The 23,830-nt window shown below is 33.0% G+C and overlaps 2 protein-coding genes across 3 annotated transcripts in view; one reads left to right on the top strand and one right to left on the bottom strand.

Annotated features, from left to right (window-relative positions):
• Positions 1-2,979, top strand: part of LOC117181380 (inner centromere protein A-like) — a 15,545-nt gene extending 12,566 nt beyond the window's left edge. For both annotated transcript variants that reach the window (XM_033373982.1, XM_033373981.1), the window contains exon 9: positions 2,034-2,979. In XM_033373982.1, the coding sequence (XP_033229873.1) occupies positions 2,034-2,230 (197 nt within the window). In that variant the 3' untranslated portion in view covers positions 2,231-2,979. The remainder of the gene's footprint in view (positions 1-2,033) is intronic.
• LOC117181383 (WD repeat-containing protein on Y chromosome) overlaps positions 2,764-23,830 on the bottom strand; it is an 88,444-nt gene continuing 67,377 nt past the window's right edge. Inside the window, 6 exon segments of the mRNA XM_033373986.1 lie at positions 2,764-2,886; positions 3,049-3,128; positions 5,464-5,661; positions 7,211-7,385; positions 8,869-9,387; positions 9,613-9,951. Coding sequence (XP_033229877.1) covers positions 2,844-2,886; positions 3,049-3,128; positions 5,464-5,661; positions 7,211-7,385; positions 8,869-9,387; positions 9,613-9,951 — 1,354 coding nt within the window. The 3' untranslated portion in view covers positions 2,764-2,843.

Here is a 23,830-nt window from a genome sequence, read left to right as displayed (position 1 = left end):
TAACCACCTATCTCACGGTTGTGAGACGTGGTTATGGCTGAAATTTTACCGCGATTTCGCTGGAAGCGGGTGCAATTATTCAGATTAGCACCCGCTCCCGGCAAAATATATATATGTATTTATTTAACTTTTTCTACTAATTTTTACTGATATTTCTACTAATCTTTAATTGGTATATTTTTTGAGTTTAATACTTTCGTATTAATCACATACGTGGGTAATAGAAAATTAAGATTAGTCAAGAGGTACCTATAATTTTTTTTTTGGGTCGTTGCAAACAAAAATTGAAAATTTTAGTTGCATTTGTTTAGAAATAGGAAATTAAAATATAACTCAAATTTCCACTCTATCATGCCTCCATGTACGAATTCGCGTACAAAACTTGAGAAATTAACGATCAAAAATGTTGTGAATGATTTATATTCATACGAATCATTTGTATAAAGTTTAGGAATCTAAAAATTATGAATAGATATAAATATTCTAGTTCTCAAGGTGCTTAATTATGTTTCAAAGGCTGTCCCGGATGTTTTGTTTCAACTCTGTGACAGGCATATTTTACGATAGAACTCGGAAAAAATCACTTTAAAAATCTAAAAAAAAGTTATGATTTTCACCCTGTGTAAGTGCTCAAAAAAGCACATGGGTGTTAATTTTTCGTAGTTATCAAAATTTCACAAAAATGCGCAGCTTATGAGTTGCGTGTTACGGAATTAGACAACACTTTTTCAATCATTGAAGATGCGCGTCAAACTGGAGCCAAATTGAGTACGAAAAAAAATACTTTTTAGGATTTGAAACGTTTTTTACGTCCATAATACTTTAATGCTAAAATATATATTTTATTTATCTATTCAAATAAAATATTTTTGAAATTAACTATAATAAAGTACGATGGTGTGTATTTTCGCATTGAAGATTCTTTAATTAAAATTTGAATAAAGATTTTCATTATGTTATGTATATTATAACAATTATCACTGTCTTTTTGCAAAGAGTTCTGAATTGAAGAAAGAATATTATTTTTCCATTGATTTCTGTAGGTAGTTTTCTTTTGTATGAAATGATTTACAAAAAATTAATCGTAATATTATTGTGCTATTTTAAAATGATTGCAGTGGAAAACTTCTTATCAGAAGTTTGTGAAAATTAAACATTTTGTCTTGAAAATGTTTCAAATCGAATAATATACGACAATTTCAAATTTTATCCCTAAAAATTGAGCAATTTCTAAATTATAAGTTGTAAGGTGAAGTTTGCACATATATGTACAATTGCGTGTTAAAGATTTTTAAAACGTAACTGCTTAGAATTTAACAATATTTGACTGTAGAATAAAAGTTATTCAAATATTTAAATTTCATGATTTGAAATTTTACTTGCGCAATTTCAACATATGAATGAACATATTATATTTTACATAATTAAAAAATAGTTTTAAACGATTTAATTATCAACCCTGAATTAAACACTTGTAAACTCGAAGAAAATTATAAAAATGATAGGATTTAAAAAAATTTTAAAAAGTGAAAAAAATAATTTTTTTAAAAACGTTCAGTATGTATATATTAAAAATACAAGAGCTCCAATGTCAGAGCAGTTTCGTGAGTTGTCTCGCACTGTCTTTTCAACTAAATCGGTCTCTGGAAACGTAAACAGTCTGTCGTAAACTGGTGGCGATGCATTGTTGACACTACCTATACGCTGATATAGAAAAAATAATAAAAATTGTAAGCATTTAAAATTAAATATTCGGAAATCAGAACTTTGAACTATGAAATGGTAGAACATTGACAATTTTTTATTTTTTATTATCATTTAAAATCGTCATGATTCAAAATTATACAACTCAATAACTTAAATGTGAAACATTTTATATTAAAAAAATTGGAAGCCTTCTGAATAAAAGATTTTTAAAAATCTCGTTTAAAAAAAAAATATTTTAACACGTGCAACAATATCCAATATGTGATGTGAAAGTAAAGGTAAACTTTTTATTTACTTTGAATTTACATTCTAAATTTGCATTTCAGCTCATTATCGGCAGAAGCATTTAGCAATGCAGGAGTACGTTCCAATGCAAGCAATAATGCGAATCTTCGACGTGAAAAAGTGCACTCCAGATTTGTCTGAGTTGTTCCAGGGAATTGACAAAAACAGATTGAAGCGTACGTCCAGTGCAATTTGGAAAACACCCCCTCGTTTCTCCATGATGGAAGCACTAAATTAGTTGTCACATTGGCGTTCGCAACAAAATTATCATATCCATCGCGGCGGTACGAATCTTTCAAGACTTTTGAAGATCGCTCAACGTTTCGTACACCAACGTCTTTTATCTTCAGTATTTTATATTTTTTTCTGAAAGTTGAAAGGCGTCTAGTTTTTTAGCGTATTGTACCAGAGTCGCTTCGAATTTTGCTACGCTTTTTAAGTCTTTGCGACGCTTTTAGAAAAAAAATTTGTATGTAGAATACATGATGTCGAATTGAGACATTTTTAGGGAACGACGTTCTTGATAAATTTATAATATATTGATAAGAAGAAACGACTAAAATAGTGAACTATAAAATTGAGAAATCTATTTAGAAATCAGATTTAAAATTGCAGGCGTAGCGAACTTAGAGGCGACGTACTTCGCACGTTTTACACCTTTTATTATCGAAACAATGTATAGGAATAGTTTGTTTCTCAATAAACACTTGTTATTTAATCGAATATCCAAGCGGTACTGTTGTGCTTCAACGTTAGATTAATAAGACTTACTTTTAGAAAGCTTTTCGAATTTTAGATTTCAATTTGCACGACCAGTGGAAATATAGACTTGAAGGTACCTTCTGCGCATTTTAATCTTCTGGGTGCGTAATGTACGAAACTGTTCTTCCATTGCTGGAAAGAAAATTTATTCTGTATTCTGACGATTTGTATGAATATGCGGCTATAATATATAATCATGTAAATATGATTATAATTCTGGACAAAGTATTTCTTTATTTTATCTTATAGACTCTTTTGAAAAAAGAGATCAAAATAGTCAATTAGTAAACATACTTGCTCCTTATAATTGAAGGTGCGTCCGGTGTTTCCACGTGTTTTAAGTCATCTGTTTTCAGGTAATTGTACACGAAAATCTAAATGTTTCAAACAGGCGTTAATTACGGTGTGATTGAAATGGCTTCAACCCAAAAGTGCGAACACCAAGAATGTTTCCCCTTGGTTTTGTATCTGGGATCTATATCTGTTTTTAAATATTAGCGATTCTAGAAACGTATCATTTTTTGGATTATTTCTTTCCCTATTTCAAAAATTCAATCATTTGAATAGATTGGTTCAGAGTAAACCACAAATAAAAATGTATTTGTTTTTCAAAAACAGCCAAGTCAAAGATTCTGTTTTTTTTTTTGTTTTTTTTGTATCGAAAAGTAGTTATAAGACATCCCACTTACAAAGGCAACAAAAACACTTGCTATTCGCACCGTTGGGTTGAAGTTAATTCTTTGGAAGAAGTTGATTTCCAATTTTTCACGAGAGTAGATATTTTTGAGGTTTTATAATTTAAAAACTCCCTACGCCCTAGCGTAAAATATAAATTTCGGAAAATCAGAATTCAGACCAAATTTCCTGTTTTTCTTGATTTACTTTAAAATTATTGAATGTATTGAACACATTTTTAAATGAATGTTTTAGATTTCAATGAAATACATCTTTTTTGTTCTTTTAATTTTATTTAAACCCTTCTCGCGAAAAATCGAAAGAGGGTGAAAAAAAACTTTTTGTTGATATTTAAAAAATGAGTGGGCATTTTTAATTTTACTCGAGAAAATGGAGAAAAGTTAAGTTTCACTTAAAATTCTGAAACTTATTTATTTTTTATTCTTGACAGATTATTGTCTATTAATATTCCATACTTTAATTGTTAAAGAATTTTTTTAATATCAATAACTTGCACAGTTTAACGTGAAATAATCTAATTGGGGCGGTTAAAATATTGTATGTAACACAGGCATGATTTACGCGGTTTATCAGCTTTTTTTTAGTTCTGAAAGTAGCTGTTTACAAAACAGGAGAAGCGAGAGCTAGTGCTCAACTTATTCGCAGTCACCCCTGTACTATTATGGCCGCATAAACCTACCTTCAAATGTCAGCCGAGATAAATTTGTAAATCATACCTTTGTTGCATAAAGTATTGTGCAAACATTTGACATTTTTTTATTCTTTCTAGAAAGCAATTCCATGTCAAATCACCTGAAGAATTTTGTCTATTGTTAGTAATTTTCATGAAAATTTTAGTATCAGTTCTCATAGGCGTTGAAAAAAACCCTAAAATAATGTTTGAAAAATTCAAAAAATTTAGGAGACATTAAAAATTAAAATTTGTTTGTCCTTTTATTACAACTGTTTTGACCGGCGATTTTAATAATATGAAGATGTATTGTTTTAATTCATAAAAAACGTAGTTTTGAAAGAATATTATTTGAAAAAATTATTTAAAAATCTTTGGATTTTTCAAAAATATATTTTTAAACTGAATGTAAGAAAAATCCATTCAATTTGGGTTTATTTTTTTATAGATAGCTTACAATGTATTAGAGAGCCCTGTAAATATAAAAATAGGATCTCCCTCAGTTTGCCATAAATAATTTTTAAAAATGTAAGCAGATTTAATTATTTCTCGAAAACTAACGGAGATCTAATTTTTATATTTAAAAGTCTATTATGCCATCTATAAAAAGAAAGAAAATCAAATAGGTTTTTTCTTCTGAAAAAAATCAGTTTAAAAATTTATGTTTGAAACATTCAAAAAGTGTTTGAAATTTTGTTTTCGACAAATGTTTCTTCAAAACTGCGTCTTATTATGAACAAGTACAAAATAGATCTTTATTTGATTAAAATCATCAAAGTTACGAAAGTTAAAAAAGGAACTCGAATTTTGAATATCCTATCTTTTTTGAATTTTTCAAAAATTATTTTAGGGTTTTTCTTTCAACACCTAAGAAAGTTGATTAAAATCACTAACGCTAGATGCAATTCCCCAGATTATTTGACATGGAATTTTTCTATAATAAAAATAGCAACATAAAAAAAGTTCAAAACTTTTCCAAATAATAGACAAAAGTTCAAGTTTTCTGTAATTTTGGTTTGTTTTTCGTGCTTTAGTATTTAAAAAAATATCCTACCACTAAGCACAAAAAAAATTGAAATAGATTTTCTTTAAATTACTTATTGTGAAATTTGGGATAAGAATCCCAAAGTGATTTTGAAAAAATATCGAAAAATTGTTTTACTTTAATTTTTTATTTTTATTTGGAAGGGTTGTTTCAGTGAAAAAATTAATATAGAAAAAAATATTTTTCATTCAAAAAAATTTGCAAAGCAAACAATAATGCTGAAGTAAATTAAGAAAAACATGCATCAGGGGATTTCATTTTCTGAAATTTGTAATTTACACTATGTCATAAGGCTTACATCTTTTAGAGAAGTATCGAGAATAACGTCGCTTCGTAGTGTAGATTGAGTAGGAATTTCGTAATATTTTCCGAGAACTGAGTCTTCTAATCGATGTCCCCAAAGGGCGAATCTCTCTTCCTCTGAAACTTGTATAGTTAATTCGGGATCGTCAGATTTATCTTCCGATTTTTCTTCTTTTTCACCACCGCGAAGAACCTTTTAAGTTTTTTTCAATACTTTAGTAGCAATAATACTCCGGGGCCTAAAATAACTTCGAATTATCGAAAATAAGAATATAAACGCACATAATGCGTTTAAGTACGTTCCATAAAACGTAATATGAATTTCTCTAAAAAATGAGACTATTTCTGATGAGGGCTGTATGAAACCTTTTTTTTGTGCATTTTTAAGGTCATGTGATGAGTGGGTCACGTGATCAGATTCCTACCGTAAGGGCACTTTTTTTATTTCACAACAAATTATGAAAAAAATGTAAATACATTTGTTGTCTTTTTTTAGTTTTTTCTTATTTATTATCCCACATAGATCCTGATAGATACTAATTTTGAACTTAGAGTAAAATAAATTCTGTTTTAGAGTATCAGATAGACCTTTTACAGAAGATACTTTTATTTCTGTTTTCACGGTCTAAATAGCTCCCAGATAGGCCCGGATAAACATACACTGTGGGATTTTCCCAGGCAGGGCCCGGATAGACCATGATCGATACAAATTTTGAACTTAGTGTAAAATAATTTCTGTTTTCGTTTATCAGATATAGGTACCAAAGACCCAGGCAGACACTTCTATTTCTGTTTTTACGGCCCAAATAGGTCCCAAATGGGCTCGGATAAACATACAATATAGGATTTTCCCAGATAGGTGCCGGATAGACTCTGATAGATACTAATTTTGAACTTAAGTGTATAATAATTGTTGGTTTCGTGTACCAGATAGGTTTCCGATAGACCCAGGGTCGTATCTGGTTCCTATCAGATTCTATCGGGCATTTTAAGCAGAGTAGATAAGGAAATATTGTTTTGAGCGCGTAGTTCTTAAAAATAGTAGTTAGAAATTTGGCAGGTATTCCGAAATCAGCAGCAATGTTCTTCTTCCTTTGAACTCATTTCTCGACAAATTGAATAAATTTTACTTTCTCCGTTAAAGATACTGTTATATATCTCATCTTTTCCATACTTTTGAAAGCGTTGAGGTCTTAGTCCTATTTAACACAGGACTGCACAAGCACATAGCCTTTATTTACATTAGCAGCACCACTTTTGCAAGAAATTTGGAAAACTTTCCTTTTTGCATGGGGCGCCTCTTACTCTCAGTATATCAAAGAATATAAATTATATACCAATACAAAAGTTCTATGGACAATTTACGTTGTGCCGCTTTTACTTCAAACAATTCCTGATATAAGCACACTCAGTTAACGCTATATCTAGAATTTAAGTCCTCGTCATTTTTATGGTGCGATGACCGTGGGACCGAGAGTCAGTCACGCGTGACAAAGAGCACGAGGGCAGTACCCTCAGGGCGTTAGTTACGTCAGCTGTTAGCATAAGTCCAAATGGAACAGAGCTGGTTCATGCGACCCTGGCTGTTTACGTTTGGATTCCCCCGATTTATGCTGAAGGCCATTGCAAGCCATGCCCAAAACCGTACTTACATTGGGAGTTGAGTGTATTTACACGACATAAGATTTCGAATTTTGAACTTTCATCTTGATGGTTGAAATAAAAATGATGATATTTTTTACCTTTAAAGTTGTAAAGCTCGTCGATTTTTCCACATCTGGAGGAATTCTGTAATCTGTCATATAATTCTGAACCGGAATATTTGGTAAAATTGGCATCCATGGTTTGAAAGTTCCTAAAGTTGAAATATAACGCCCACCTAGTGTCCAAATTTTAATTGAGTGATCGGAACTCCCACTAGAGACACAATTGTTATTCAGGGAAGCTTCGACAGAAATTAACAGCATTTTTAGTATCTTATTTATAAATTAAAATAGGGAAGAGGAGGTTACGTTGGCGCAACTAAAAAAAAAAACAAATTATACAACCGTAAATAATGCGAAAATGTAATTTAGGTAGCTTGATATTTTGGCCAAAGTTAGTGAAAGAAAATTTCTTAATCAAAAATATATAGAATAGGTTAATGTTATTTTTTCTGGAGTACTAACATGCGTTGAGTTATCCGCCACTTGTGCGGTTTGGCACACTATTACCTGGTAATAAGCGTTGAATATAGAATAATTGATATTTTCAGATTTCAGCGTAAAAATGAAAATTATTCTATTATTTTGAATGCGCGATTGTTCCATCTGTCTAAAATGTCATTATAAGAATAGGATATCTCCGAAACTAATTTATTTCTATTTCCACAGCGGCGCCGCATAGGTTCCTATTCCCCAAAAGAGATTGTGTTTTCAATATCTTTAATTCCTTGTAATTTTACCGACAGATAACCTCACAGAGATGTCTTCTATTCCCCAAAAGTATTCAATTTTTGAGATGATTAATTTCCTTCATGTGGAATATAATTTTTGAAAATTTAATCTTAATCAATTCAAGTCCGCCTCTCTAGAGTTAAAATTATTTTAATTCTCAGATTTAACTATATTTCTTTAATGGATTTTTAACACGTTTAAATAAATTGTCAAAATATAAATAAATATAAATTTGCATATTTTGCGAATTTAAAAGTTATAAAAAGATTTAATAATGAAAAATAGGTTAAATAAATGCTTTCATTAAATTCTACTAAGTCGATTGAGAGGAATAGGATTTGCACTTTTTCTGTTCCCGTTGTAGGATTTTTAGACGGAGAAAAATCGCGTGTTCAAAGGAATACAAATTCTTAATTTTTCTGAATTCAACGTTTATTAATGGGTACTGTTGTGTTTATATTGCAATATATTAATGAGTAGTTGAATTACATATCTTGCATTTAAATTATGTAGCTCACTGTAATATGCTATTTTCATTTCATGTAAATTTAGAGGTAACATATGGCGGTAATCAAATTTCTGAAACCAGTCAATTCGCCACGATTCGTCAGCACGAATACAGTTAAAGCAAATATCTTTGGTTAAAGATTCAGTCAAATTCGTGAGGTATATATAGTCAAGGATGTGGGCATGAAAGTTCCGTAGGTCAGTGGTTAATCTTTTCTAACCATGAGCTTAAAAATCAGATGTTGTAAAAGTGTTGTAATAGTCAAATGAATAAAACATGTGAGTTTCATTGCTTGAAAAATTGACTGTGAATTTTTGATCAATTGCATAATATTATACAAGAATTCGGACGATAGGATTATTTACAATAGTCTTTAGCTATTGTAGTTTTTTGTAAATGAGGGTGCGCCAACTTATAGCCTCCGTGCCAACATGCCCTTCTCTCCCCTAAATCTAACCTGATAATTATTCTGGCTCCTGGTACAAATTGAATGGAATTAATAGATTTTGCGTGTCCTCGTACTGATGATACTAAAAGTGGAAGGGGTTGATCCCTAACGGCTCTTTTTGCTCCCCCGTTTATCCTGTCTTTCCAGAGGAAGGGAAATTCGAGTCTTAAAGCACACATGTTAATTTTTGGAGGATCAGCAAGCATATAATTTTTAAGCAACCAAACTTTTATGTATCCGATCTGATGTCCTGTTATTAAAAATTCATTTTCTGGGTCAGTAGTTAAAGATCTAACAAAGTCTTCACGTTTGTGAATAGCTGAGAATGCATTTAAAAATCCAGCCCCAGGATGATGGTTCCAAATTTGAATTAATCCAGATTCAAGGGCAACCAGCAAAGTTCCAACATCTGCAGCCGTTGGTCTCGAATTTAAAAACAAAACATCAGAAATGGCAATGCCTGATATCGTATCACCCAAATTGGAAGTTGGTTGTTTGGATTTTTTTAGTTGATCCAGCGATTGAGTTCTAACAGTTCTTCTAACGAAGATAAAAAAAAAACGTTTTTGAAAGGTACATTTAATTAAGCAATTTAAATTACAGTTTTGATTAATTAAATATGTAAATTTTATTTATTAAATTCAGTAAACTATTGTAAAATTATATAATACAACAACCCGTTTTTTGATTGATATGGACTTTTTATCGACCTTCCCAATTTCACCGGTGGGTCTTTTTTAAATTCTATTGCACGCCTGAAAAATGGAAGTGAAAATGATTCCTTTGCTTTTATAGATTATTCTATCATTTTAATTGATTTTTTCAAAGTTTTGCCTTCCAGATGGATCGCTTGCTTGATAAATTCTATAAGGTTGACCAGTTTCCAATCGCCAAAGAATTATTTCTCCATTATAAGAAGCAGTCGCTAAAGCTTGTGGATGTCCCATCGAAACGCAAGTGATATCTTCAGTGTGTCTGGCTTCCCAGTATGATTTGTGAGTTCCAATTTCCGTTTCTGTAAATTCTGTGATGAAACGATTCCAGCCGACACACAAAATTCGGTTGTCGAACCACGCCAAGCCAGTTACTTCACTATTTTTTAAATTATTAATAACTGAATAAACAAATTTTGAAATTAAAGAATTTAATGGCCTCGAAAGAGTATTCATCTTTGAAAAATAATAATTTAAAGTTGTTACATTTTATGCTGATGTAATTAATACGATTTAAGAAAAGTTGCAAGTGAATGCTATAGATTTTAAATGCAAATGATTGTGCACCCAGTGGGCACAAAATTTGGTGACGTCTTTACGACATCTTTACGACAACTTTACGACATCCTATGTCCATGTCGTTTCGGTGTCTTTGCGATATCGTAAAGACATCGTCACATCATACGACTTATTTACGATATCGTAAAGACACCTTAACGGCGTGGACATAGAATGTCGTAACGCTGTCGCAAATATGTCGCAACGTTCGATTGGACAATAGTATAGGCCCGGTAACAAGCGTTGAATCCAGATAATTTAAGAATTTGTATTCCTATGAATACGCGATTTTTCCTCCGTCTAAAAATCCCCCAACGGGAATAGAAAAAGTGCAAATCCTATTCCTCTCAACCGGCTTAGTAAAAATGAACGAAAGTATTTATTTAACCTATTTTCATGATTAAATATTTTTATAACTTGTGAATTCGAAAAATATAAAAATTGATATTTATTTATATTTTAATAATTTATTTAAAAGTCTTAAAAAATGCATCAAAGAAATCTATTTAAATGGATGAATTAAAATAATTTTAACTCTAGAGAGGCAGATTTGAATTGGTTAGAATTAAAATTTCAGAACTTATATTTCGCATGAAGGAATTTAAACAACTTATTACACATGTTTTATGAACTAATTAGAAGGACTTAAGTAAAATCAAAATATGACCACTTCTGAGGAATAAAAAAAAAATCTCTGTGAGGTGTGTTACCGGTACAATTTAAAAGGAATTAAATATATTGAAAACACGTGTTATAAACTAAAATTGAATTCTTAATTTGAGATTATTATTACTATTGTATAGAATGTTCTAGAATTTGAAATGCGTATGCGTGAGAATAGAAAGGATGCCGGGGAGTTTTCCTTGTTGGTTCATGTGAACAGTTATTATTGTCTTCAAGACTACTGAGTCTAACTTGAGTGCGTAGAAGTGATTTGTCTTCGCGAAATTGATTAAAAGTGATCGTCCGTTGCTCGGCTGCACCATAGCCTCACAATCTGTTCGGAATTATCGCGCTTTTGAACTTTATGTAATTTTTACTTTTAAATATTAATAAACCGGTAATTTTATATTGTTTACTCGCTCAAGCCATTTCTGCTCCCCCCACTCTTCATCCAGACATATAGTTCAATAGTGCATTTAATAAAAATTATATATATAACAAATCAGAAGTGGGATGGCGAGCGAGTTGAATTAAGAGGAATTCCATATGCGCGTACGGTAGTGATTCGCAAGAAAAAATGGCGGACGAATTTGACTAGTTTCAACAGGAAATATGAAATTCGGGACACGTCATTATAGATATGTCGCATATATCAGAGGATGAAGAAAGGATTGCGGAATTGGAGACCGAGGTTGAAAGGCAAAGGATCCAAAAGGCCAGAGAAAAACAAATCTTCGAGGCTGATGCAAATCGGCTGAGGACGACGCTAGAACAAGTTTAGAAGGAAGGTGCTATGGCGGAACCACGAAGGGCTGGGAGCGCCTCTAGTAGTGAGCATCCCGATGGAACAGGCAGTATTGCTGATTGCAGCGGTCGTGGCACGCGTACTTGCATCAATAGAGGGCGCGTTATCACAATTGCATACCTCTATTGCAACACAAGCACAGTAGCAGCAAGAAATGACAGGCAGATGAGTACAGCCGATTATCGGAGAGCAAAAGAAGAGGATAGGAGCAGCACATCGAATATATTTTCAACTACAGGCAGTACGACATGTTATAATTGTAAGTCAGTTGGTCATATTTCTAGAAATTGTCCAAACCCGCGTAGAGAGGTAAGATGGTACTTATGTAAACAGATAGCGCAGGTAGCTTCACGGTGTAAGAATGAAGAGAAACATAATAAAGTGTCGAATGAATTGAGTGTGTCAAAGAATGAGGTAAACGCTGTTTCTAGTGAATTTCAAAACAAGGAGTCTGATAAATTTATTCGTGGAATTCATATGGGTGAGGTTAGGCTGTGCGCTCAAATTGATCCTGGTGCATCGATATGCACTATTTGTGCCTCAGTGGTTCTCAATGAAAATTTATCCGTGATTCGAAATAAGTCTAAATGAGGGGGATTTGGAAACAGTGAGGTTATCTCACCTGGAATAGTAACTCAAACAGTCGTTCTTGATCATTTAAAACCTAAAGAAATTGATTTTTGGATAGTGCCTGACACAGCTCAAGAGTACGATATAATTTTATGTAGAACTTTTATAGAAGCTTTAGATATTTCCTACACGCGTATTGGATATGAACTAAACTTCATGAATGTAGATCCTAGTATTTTCGAAGATTATGAAGTTGGGCGAAGGTGCTTCATTACAGGAGAGAATAAGGAAATAGAGCCAGGTACAGTTAACTTCATTAAAGTTTGCTCAGATATAGGAGTTCTTGAATTACCGATCACAAATTTTCGAGACAAGAAAATAAAAATAAAAAAGGGACAGAAAATAGGGGGTGATATACTCGCAATTGAGGAAGCACCTATAAGGCTAAAACGCCATAAACGTTATCAAACGCGGAAGTTTACACGGACAAACAAGTCACGTTTTTACAAAGGCAACAATTTATTAACTTACTCGAAGAAAATTTTGATTGCATCGCGAGTGATATTATTGATTTAGGTTGTACTAATAAAATCAAAATGGAGATTCAATTGAAAGAAGGAGCAAATCATTTTTAATCAAAGCCATACCGCCTTAATGCTAAAGATCGCCCAGACTTAGACAAAATCGTTCATGAATATAAAGAAGCTGGCATTGTTTCAGAAAAAAATTCTGAATTCGCGAGTCACTGATGGTGGTAGACTATCGCAAATTGAATCAAATAGCAAAGCCGTATAATTTTCCGATACCTAACTTTGATGATTTGATTGAGAAAGTTTATGGGGCGCGGTATTTTGCAACGTTGGATCTGGCATCGGGTTATCTGCAAATACCTATGAATGAGAATTCACGCGACAAAACCGCTTTCATAACCGAGACGCAAACGAGCGAGTTTAATAGGGCAATGTTCGAGTTGGTAAATGCTCCGATGAATTTTGCCAAACTAATGCATCGAGTTTTAGGGATTATCCAAAGGAAGGGTATCGCAATAACCTTCTTTGTCGGCTGTGGGTTTAGGTGCGCTTTTATTACAAGCTGATAGGCAAGAAGATCCTTTAAGATTGGTGTACGCTATTAGCAGAAAAACCACTGAGACCGAACAACTTTATCACTCAAGTCGTCTTGAGTTACTTGCAATTGCATGGGCTCTCCGACGCCTACGGAATTTTCTAATTGGAATTACATTCGTGATAATAACAGATTGTCAATGTTTAATTAATATGAATGCATGGAAAACTCAAAATCCTCAAATTTCCCGAAGAAAATTTTCAATTCAGAGAAATTAAAGATCAGATTTTGACTATTAAAACACGCGATGATGAAGACCTAATTTTTCAAAGAAGCGATGAAAAAGCGTTAAAAAATATCGAAATTCTAAGAAAACCTGAAAGCGAGAGAACGAAGCTAATGAAAGACAAGGTTAAAGATTTTGTTCTGCGGGATGGTTTATTGTATAAACAACTCCAAAAGGGGACTCGAGTTAAATAATTGTTTTATGTTCCCAAACATATGCGAAAATCTATAGTTCTTAGGTATTATGACTTGCACAGCCATTTTGGAGTTGATGAAACGGTCAGTCGAATTACGGAGCAGTTCTATTTTCCGGAACTGAGGCGTTATGCAAAGATGCACATCCGAAATTGTTTGGAGTGTATTCTTGCTAAGAATAAAGTTGGAAAGAAAGAAGGGGAATTGCCCCCTATTCCACCAGGCCCTAGGCCTTTTCAAATTGTACATCGCGACCACGTAGGACCATTTCCTAAAACCTCTCGTGGCAACCAGTATGTCATTGGTTTCATTGGCAATTTAAGGAAATTCGCAAGTTTAAAGTCTGTTAAAAAAGTAACTGCTGTTAGCATAATGAAGAAAACTCGAGAATTTGTAGAATTGTTTGAAGCGCCGAAACGTCTAGTTACCGACAGAGGGACGTTTTTCACGTCTAAAAGTTTCCAAAGTTTCTGTCTTAAGCTTGGGATTAAGCATACGCTTAATTCCAGTCGTCACCCTCAAGCGAACAGATTGATAGAGAGACTGAATAGTACAATTATTCCGTTAATGAAAATTGCCACCCAAAATGGAAATACAAATGATTGGGATTTGCACGTCAAGAAAATCGAGGGCGATTTAAATTCTACTGTCAGTAAGTCTCTAGTTATCAGTCCATTCGAAGCTTTATTAGGTTACATACCCAGATTTTACGAGGACGAACTTATAAAAGTTGCAGAAGCTAGCGAAACATACACCCACCCTAGCGAATTACAAGAAAAATTGCAAGAGAGAATATTGTCAGAACAAGCGAAATACAAATTTTATTCTGATTCTAAGAGTAACCAGACTGTAAAATATGATTTAGGAGACATTGTATTTATCAAGGGAAATCCTATTGCCACAGGGTTCTCTAAAAAGCTTCAGCCAACTTATAAAGGGCAATTGGTCGTTATTAGTATTGAGCCAAGTGACACGTATAGACTTAAGAAATTGAATGAATGTCGTGATAGAAATTTTCAAACAACGGCCCATGTGAGCCAATTGAAGCTGTGGAGAGACTCAAATTGCGAGAATGAGAGTGACAATGAGTCAAATGTGAGCGAAAGTTCACATTAAAGTAAACAGAGTGAGCATGTCGAAAACGAGAATTCAGATTCAGCAAGCGAAAATCGTAACCAGACTAAAAAAATTGCTAAAAGCTGTGTAAGAAAAATTATTTGTATTAAGCTGTCGTCGAAAATAAGCCAAAAGTTTGGAGGACCAAACTTCGCATAGGATTGCCGATTGTTACAAACTAAAATTGAATTCTTAATTTGAGATTATTATTACTATTGTATAGAATGTTCTAGAATTTGAAATGCGCATGCGTGAGAATAGAGAGGATGTCGGGAAACAAATGACGAGGGAGAAGTAGGTTTTGAGCTATGGCCGCGAGAGTTTTGGCAGTGTGCTGCGTGAACAAAGGGCTACTTCAGCGAGAAGGAGTTTTCCTTGTTGGTTCGTGTGAACGGTTATTATTGTCTTCAAGACTACTGAGTCTACCTTGACTGCGTAGAAGTGATTCGTCTTCGCGAAATTGATTAAAAGTGATCTCCGTTGCTCGGCTCCACCATAGCCTCACAGCCTTTTCGGAATTATCGCGCTTTTGAACTTTATGTAATTATTACTTTTAAATATTAATAAACTTGTAATTTTATATGATTGACTCGCTCAAGCCATTCCTGCCCCCCCCCCACTCTTCATCCAGACATATATTTCAACAGTGCATTTAACAAATATTATATATATAACACATTTTCCCTTTGGGAGAATACAAAACCGTGTGGCGGTCGCTATGGAAATAGAAGTGAATAAGTTCCGGAGGTATCTTATTTTTATGGTGGCATTTTAAAGAGATGGGAAAATCGCACATTCAAAATAATAGAATAATCTTCACTTTTGCGCTGAAATCTGAAAATATTAATTTTTCTCTATTCTACGCTAATAACCGGGTGATACAGCGAGGTCACTTTATTCCCGAATGATAAGGAAGAAAACTCTCATATCTACAAATATGAGACTGATGGAAGGCATGAAACGGTGCAAATTACAGAGACCTCTGAAAAGTGAAAACCACGTCCCCAAATGGGACAGATCCATTGCTTTTCGATGTTGACCTCATCCCTTTCCAACATGTCCCAAAAAACAACCTTTAAACGAGTGTATAAAGTGTTTTGCAGTATATTAGTCGAAAATATTAATTTTGTGTATTTTTTTTTAACACATCATTTTTAGTGGTCAAATTAATTTTATCGCAAATTATCGGTATCCTCGCCAAATAAACTATTTTAATTAGCCAATATGAAAGATGAGAAAGGTTGATTTAATTTTTTTTTCTAATGTGTCCCCTAAGGGTTTACATTTTTCTTGTACCTTCTTCCCTTTTCCTCTACGAACCCCCCACACACTTACTTGATGGTGGAAGGGGTCCTACAGTACAAGGTGCTCGGTAATAAGCGTAGAATAGAGAAAAATTAATATTTTCAGATTTCAGCGCAAAAGTGAAGATTATTCTATTATTTTGAACACGCGATTTTTCCATCTGTCTAAAATTCCACAATAAGAATAAGATACCTCCTAAACTTATTCACTTCTATTTCCATAGCGACCGCCAAACAGTTCTCTAATCTCCCAAAGAGAACGTGTTTTTAAGATATTTAATTCCTTCTAATTTTACCGGTAACCCACCACACAGAGATATTTTTTATTCCTCAGAAGTGGTCCTATTTTGATTTTATTTAATTCCTTCTAATAAGTTCACGAAATATGTCTCATAAGTTTTTTTAATTCCTTAATGCGGAATGTAAATTCTGAAATTTTAATTCTCACCAATTCAACTCTGCCTTTCTAGAGTTAAAATTATTTAAATTCAAACATTTGCATAGATTTCTTTGTTGCATTTTTTAAGATGTTTAAATAAATAATTAAAATATAAATATATATAAATTTTCATATTTTTCGAATTTATAAGTTATAAAAAGATTTAATAATGAAAAATAGGTTAAATAAGTGCTTTCGTTAAATTTTACTAAGTCGATTGAAAGGAATAGGATTTGCACTTTTTCTATTCCCATTGGGGGATTTTTAGACGGAGGAAAAATCGCGTATTCATAGGAATACAAATTCTTAATGTTTCTGAATTCAACGCTTGTTACCGGGTGGGTTCAGAACCACTAAGAACAACAGCTTTAAGTACATAGAGAACCTTTTTCTCCAAGGGTACCGGTCTCACGACTCTCCGGAGATAAAGAGGCTCTTCTAAAGTGCGAGGCGGGAATCGAACCGCAAGTCGATGGAGTGAGTACAAAGCCCACGCTTTCGCCCCCACGACCATCGTCCCACTTAATTTCTTGTTGCTTGTTTGTACAACTTATATTCTTTAATGTAAATTTTGACTGGAATAAGGAAGAAAAATGTCGTTTTTTACAAATTTGTCAACAAACGCCACATGATTCTGGCATTTTTCTACTTATCCATAAGGACTGAAACATTTTTTTAAACAAAGTATAAAAAATGCACACTTTTTTTAGTGCTTTGAACTAATTGGTTTAATTTTAACCCTAAAGGACCGCGTGGATAGAACGTTTACGCAATTGCGTGATCGAAGGTGACCATATATACCCAGTGGGCACAACATTTGGCGAAGCCTTTAGGACATCGTTACGACATCCTATGTCCATGTCTTTACCATGTCTTTACGACATGGACATAGGATGTAAAGTTGTCGTAAAGATGTCGTGAAACGTCCCCAAACGTTGTGCCCACTGGGTAGTAACCGTACTGTTCACTGGTCCCGCTAGGACATATGTTCATCTTTTTGTTTTCTTATAGAGGAAGCTCCATATTAGTAATCATGTCGAAACATTTTTAATCAATTAAAAACTGTCTAATACAACGTTTGGAACAATTGTCACTCTTTTTTGTAAACAAAATTACTTGAAAATTGGTGCAGATAAATTGATGAAATTTGGAAGGCTTATTTTTATCACTAATATCTCAAGAATGACCGATGGGTTTCTAATAATATTTATAAACTTTTTTTGGTACTTTACAATATTTTGAAAATTGGTTTTTCATAGTGAAACAATTTTATCATTAACATAATTCAAAGCTGATGCCAGAATATAAATACTCGTTGATTTGAGGCGAACACAGTAAAAACTTGGCGGTATATTTTGTTGCAGGTAAAAATATAACGGTGTTTAATGTACCTTGATAGTGATTCAGATACCTCTCGCATTTAAGGTACGACATGCCGAGTGCGTGGGGTACGAAATAGCGAATAGGTGGGGTAAGAAAAGTCAGTTTTATTAGTATACTCCAGAGGTTAACTCGGAACTCGGCTCAACTTGAATCAGTGACAAAAATTCCGTTTTAATATTAAAATTTATGAGTTTACGAAATAAGACAACCTCAAAACACGTTACACAATGTTGTTACACAGATTAACTTTTCAAATTAATGAATCACAACAGAGATTTTTCTTCCCTGGCGGACCGAAGTAACCGAATGGAGCCTCTATAAAGTACCCGTAAAGATCCCATTGGGTCCCCATTCGGTTCCTTTTTAAAAAAACTAAACAAAAAAACAGCAAGATCAACTTTTAAACTGTTGAAATTCGTATTCTACGTTAAATTTTCTATTAAAAACTCATGGAGTAATCGCAATACTTTTTTTTGCAGCGTTAAAATTTTTTTAAAAATATCATAAACTTCTGCTGAAGGTGACTTCAAGCGCACCCATAATAGTTCAAATAGTATGTTACGCGCGTAGTTTAAAAATAAAGTCCTCTCTTATTTGAATCGCAGCGTTGTTGTCTGAGGTTCCCACTACGTGGCGCTAGCATCCAGACAAAATTTTTAAAGTTACCGACGGAATGCTTATTAACTGCTACTAAAAGAAAATGCACTTGAAGTCGTTTTCGGCCCATGTAAATGACAGGTATTTTATTTTTTAAAGTTTTTAACGCTACAAGAAAAAGTATTGAGATTACTCCGTGAGTTTCTAATGCAAATTTTAACGTATAATTCGACTTTCAACAATTTAAAAGTTGATTTCGCTGGTTTTTTTTAGTTTTTTAAAAAGCAACCGCATGGGGACCCCATGGGGTCTTTACGGGTACTTTGTAGAGGTTCCATTCGGTTCCTTCGGTTACAGAAGACAGAATTTATGTAACCTATTTTTCTTAATTAAATATTTGTATAACTTTTACATTCGAAAAATATTCAAATTTATATTTATTTACATTTTACTCATTTATTTGAACGTCTTAAAAAATGCATTAAAGAAATCTATTTAAATGTGTGAATTCAAATAATTTTAACTCCAGAGAGGCGGACTTGAATTGATTAAAATTAAATTTTCAAAACTTATATTCCACATGAAGGAATTAAAACAATTTATTACACATATTTTGTGCACTTATTAGAAGGAATGAAATAATCTCAAAATATGAACACTTTTGGGGAATAAAAGACATCTCTGTGAGGTTATCTGTTGGTACAATGACAAGGAATTCAATATATTGAAAACACGTTCTTTTTTGGGGAATAGGAACCTATGCGGCGGCTGCTATGGAAATATAAATAAATTCGTTTCTGAGATATCCTATTCTTCCCAGTGGACACAAAATTTGGCGACGTCTTTAGGACATCGTTACGACAGTTTTACTACATCCTATGTCCATGTTGTTACAATGTCTTTACGATATCGTTAAGACATCATCATATCATACGACTTATTTACGATATCGTAAAGACACCTTCACAACATTGACATATGATGTCGTAAAGTTGTCTTTAAGATGTTGTAACGATGTCGCAAAGACGTCGCCAAACTTTGTGCCCACTGGGCTTACAATGTCATTTTAGACAGATGGAAAAATCGCGCATTTGAAATAATAGAAGAATGTTCATTTTTACGCTGAAATCTGAAAATATTAATTTTTCTCTATTCAACGTTTATTACTGGGTACCCTTTAAGACCCCACTGAGTCGCCCTTCGGTTTTTTCTTAAAAAAATAAAAAAAAAAAAAAAACAGCAAGATCAACTTTTAAGGCTGTTGGAACGGTGCGCACAAAAATGGCGAAATCTATGAGACACTCCAAACCTACCAGTGTTCGATGATCATTCGGTTTTGAGCTTTTAAAAATGCACCAAGAATATTCCCCCGTCACCGAAAGGGGTTCCATAGTTGTGGGATATGCGCTAGCTGTCTTTTTTAAGTGGTTAAGAAAAATATCCGAATGGAGACCAGAGCGACTGACAGGTGCATGGCGCTGATCGATGAACGTTACATGTTCGTACTACCAAGCATGTGTACTGTCGGTAAGGTTGGCTGCTCTTGGCGGGAATTTTAAATTAGAATAAAGATGCGATTTGTGTTCTTAATACTGTAATTGTTTCTTGACATGTCTTACTTGGCTTTGGAATAGGAAAACTGTGAAAAGTGATAGAAGGATGCCGCTGTGAACTCGCTGAAAATAATTGAGAATAATTTTTCAATTTGAAAAACGTATTATTTATTTACTTATTTACATATCTTATTGTATGTAACGTGCAAAACACGTATGGAAATTGCGCCTTACGTAGAATCGCATGACTAAGGCAAGTATTATACAGCCTATTCTCGCTTTACAGAACACTTATAATAATCGCATAAATTTCTCATTGAAAATAACAATATCTGCAGATTTTTGCATACATTTAAAAACATTACAGGCATTTACTTTTTAAAAACTATTTTTTGGGCTCTGATTTGCAAAGATTCATTATTCTTAGATATCGAGACAGTGCACTCGGAGAGATTCAATGCAAGAAAATAATTGTTCTATTATTACTACTATTATTTAATTAATTAAATGAAATATTTTAATTAATTAAAATAAATAATTTAATTAATTAATTAAATTAATCCAAATAATTTAGTTAAATAATTTAATTAATTCAGTTCAATAATTCAATGAATCAATTATTATTAGTGAATAATGAATCTTTGCGAATCAGGGCGTAGAAAATAGTTTTTAGAATATAAGCGCCGGTAATGTAGTTTTTTGCTAATGTTTTGAAAATTTTCGGTACGTAAATGGTTACTAAATGCGACGTCTGCTGTGTAGAATAATTAATTCATTGAAATATTGTACTAAATTTAATCAATTATTTATTTATTTGAATTAATTAAATTATTTAATTTATTGAATTAAATAATAGTAGTAATAATACAGCAATTAATTCTTTGCATTGAATCTCTTCGAGCGCACTGTCTCGATATCTAAGAATAATGAATCTGTGCGAATCAGGTCGTAGAAAATAGTTTTTAGAATGTAAGTACCGGTAATGTAGTTTTTTGTCAATGTTTTGAAAAATTTTCCTGCGAAAATGGTTACTAAATTCGACGTCTGCTGTGTAGAATAATTGATTCATTGAATTATTTAACTAAATTAATTGAATTATTTAATTAAATCAATTAAATAATAGTAGTAATAATACAGAAATTAATTTTTTGCATTGAATCTCTCCGAGTGCAATATCTCGATATCTGAGAATAATGAATCTTTGTGAATCAGAGCGTAGAAAATAGTTTGCAAAAAGTAAGTGCCTGTAATGTTTTTAAATTTTTGAAAAAATCTGCAGACATTGTTATTTTCAATAAGAAATTTATTCATTTTTTAGCTATTACCCATTTTTATTTCAAAAAATCAGACAGCTAGCGCATATCCCACGACTATGGAACCCCTTTCGGTTACGGGGGAATATTCTCAGTGCATTTTTAAAAGGTCATAACCGAATTATCATCGACCACTGGTCGATGATAATTCATGAGGTTTCGCCATTTTTGTGCGCACCGTTCCAACAGCCTTAAATTGTTGAAATTCGGATTCTACCTTAAAATTTGCATTAGAAACACACGGAGTAATCGCAATACTTTTTCTTGCAGCGTTAACAAATTTAAAAAATAAAATACCTGTCATCTGCATAGACCGAAGGCAGGGTTGGTACCGTATAATACTCTAGGTATTATATGTGGTTTTCTACGCGTTTTGACGTATATTACGTTCGAATGAAAACTTTCAGTGCGCATGCGTCAATATCGAAAAATACCTAAAATAATCTATTCTTCTTGATGTAAGTCGTGATTCCCGTGTCCGCTTTTCAACTTTTCATTACAGTGAATAATAAAAAAATGAATCGAGGAGTTTTAAAGGAAAATGTGGGACCAATTGTCCTACAAATTCATAAAAGTTAAGAAAGGAAAAAATTCTACTTTGTGAATCATTTGTGATAGTTTCATTCACAATACTGCAGAACCTAGAATTATAGATAATTTTTTAGAGATTTATGTATATCGATTTTATCGATTTTGAATAAATGTTAAAGCAGTTTGAGGTTATAATTAGTTATAAATATAATTAGGCTATAATTAGTTTTCTGTCCTTTCTTCCGCTCGAAAAACAAATCATTACATAGATATTCATTATGATGTTGGGTATTCTTTTCCAGCCCAGGCATAATTATTATTTTCAATTACTATAACGGATTTTACAGAATTTTTAATAATTATTATATTTCAAAAATGAGTCTATGTACTTGTCAACTCTGTAACCTTGATTTGGCAAGTCGGCCATGTTGAAAATGTACCTTACAGGATTTTTTTTACTGTTTTCAACGGTTTTTTACTGTTTTCGACGTATATTACGCCAAAAACGTATCATACATAGAAAATACTCGAGTTACGCGTAACTGACCAACCCTGGCCGAAAGTCCGTAACTTTAATAATTTTTTCTAGGTGCTAGAGTCACGCAGTGGAAACCTCAGACAACAACGTTGCGTTGCAAGCAGGGTTGTGCACGTAATATACCTTAGGTAAATTACATGAGGTATTTGACGTAATTAACGTACGTATATTAAGTACTCAGTTTCTTACAAAACGTAGTTTACGTTTTCAAGATGGTGTCGACATTATCACATTTCGTTCCATAACTTTAAAATAGTGCCGGTAGCGGTATGCGATATTATGTTGCATGCCTGAAATTTAAAGTGAATGAAAAAAATGTATTATTCTACAACTTCGACAATGAATAGAAGCGCGGCAGACCGAGGAATCCATGTTGGGAACAATTATCCTTCCTTAAAAAAAAAGGGCAAAAATGTTGCGTTTTGTCAGGGATGCAACCTCGTATTATCGAATACGGCTAAAGAAAGGTTAAGAAACCACAGGTCAATTTTCAAATTATCCGAACTGCAAATATCTTATAAATAAACAAACAAAACATTCAAGGATTTTCGCTGATTTCAAAACTTTTTTTTCAGAAAAAAGTGCGTTATAATTATGAACGCATTAGAAGAAAACCTGATGCAATTAGATGAGAGAAGTCAAAATAATAATTCTACAACGAGTGGTCTCAGTTTTGATATTCTTGGTGATATTTTGATGTCAAATGAAGTTCTGATAAACAACAACAATTTAAGTCGGTACACATAAGCATAATTCAAAAAAGTGAATTTATACTATGCTCTATCCGACTCCACCATCTTTATTACGTTTATTACGTTTTTACAGGTTTTTCTTACGTATAATACATTTTTTACGTATAATACGTCAGAAACCTCGGGTGACGCGTCACTGCAACACCCTGGTTGAAAGTGAGGTGAGAGTAGTCAAGCACAGTGATCCCAGATCTGAAACGAGATGTGGTCCAATGCTATGACAGGGCTATGTCCGTGTAAATATAGTGGGAGCAGTGATCCCAGATCTGAAACGAGATGCGGTCCAATACTGTGACAGGGCTATGTCCGTGTGAATATAGTAGGAGACGCTGTAAATGACTGAGTTGCGCGCGCAACCCATTTCTCCTCTTCTGAATTTGAAAACTCGAAGATGCACGATTGCCGGTCGGAGCACTTCGTCGATTCTATTTATATATCTATCTGCTAACTGCTTTGAAATAAATTCAGGAGATTAGGATTTTAATATTCCCAGATTTCGATGCTGACGATTCTCATGATTTGAATAGATCGCGCGCCTCTTGATATGCATATATTTTGAGGTTATGTTATTTCATGTATAAAATATAAATT

Source organism: Belonocnema kinseyi, chromosome 10 (assembly GCF_010883055.1).
Source record: "Belonocnema kinseyi isolate 2016_QV_RU_SX_M_011 chromosome 10, B_treatae_v1, whole genome shotgun sequence".
Classification (NCBI taxonomy): domain Eukaryota; kingdom Metazoa; phylum Arthropoda; class Insecta; order Hymenoptera; family Cynipidae; genus Belonocnema; species Belonocnema kinseyi.
This window is presented reverse-complemented; position numbering and strand designations above follow the sequence as displayed.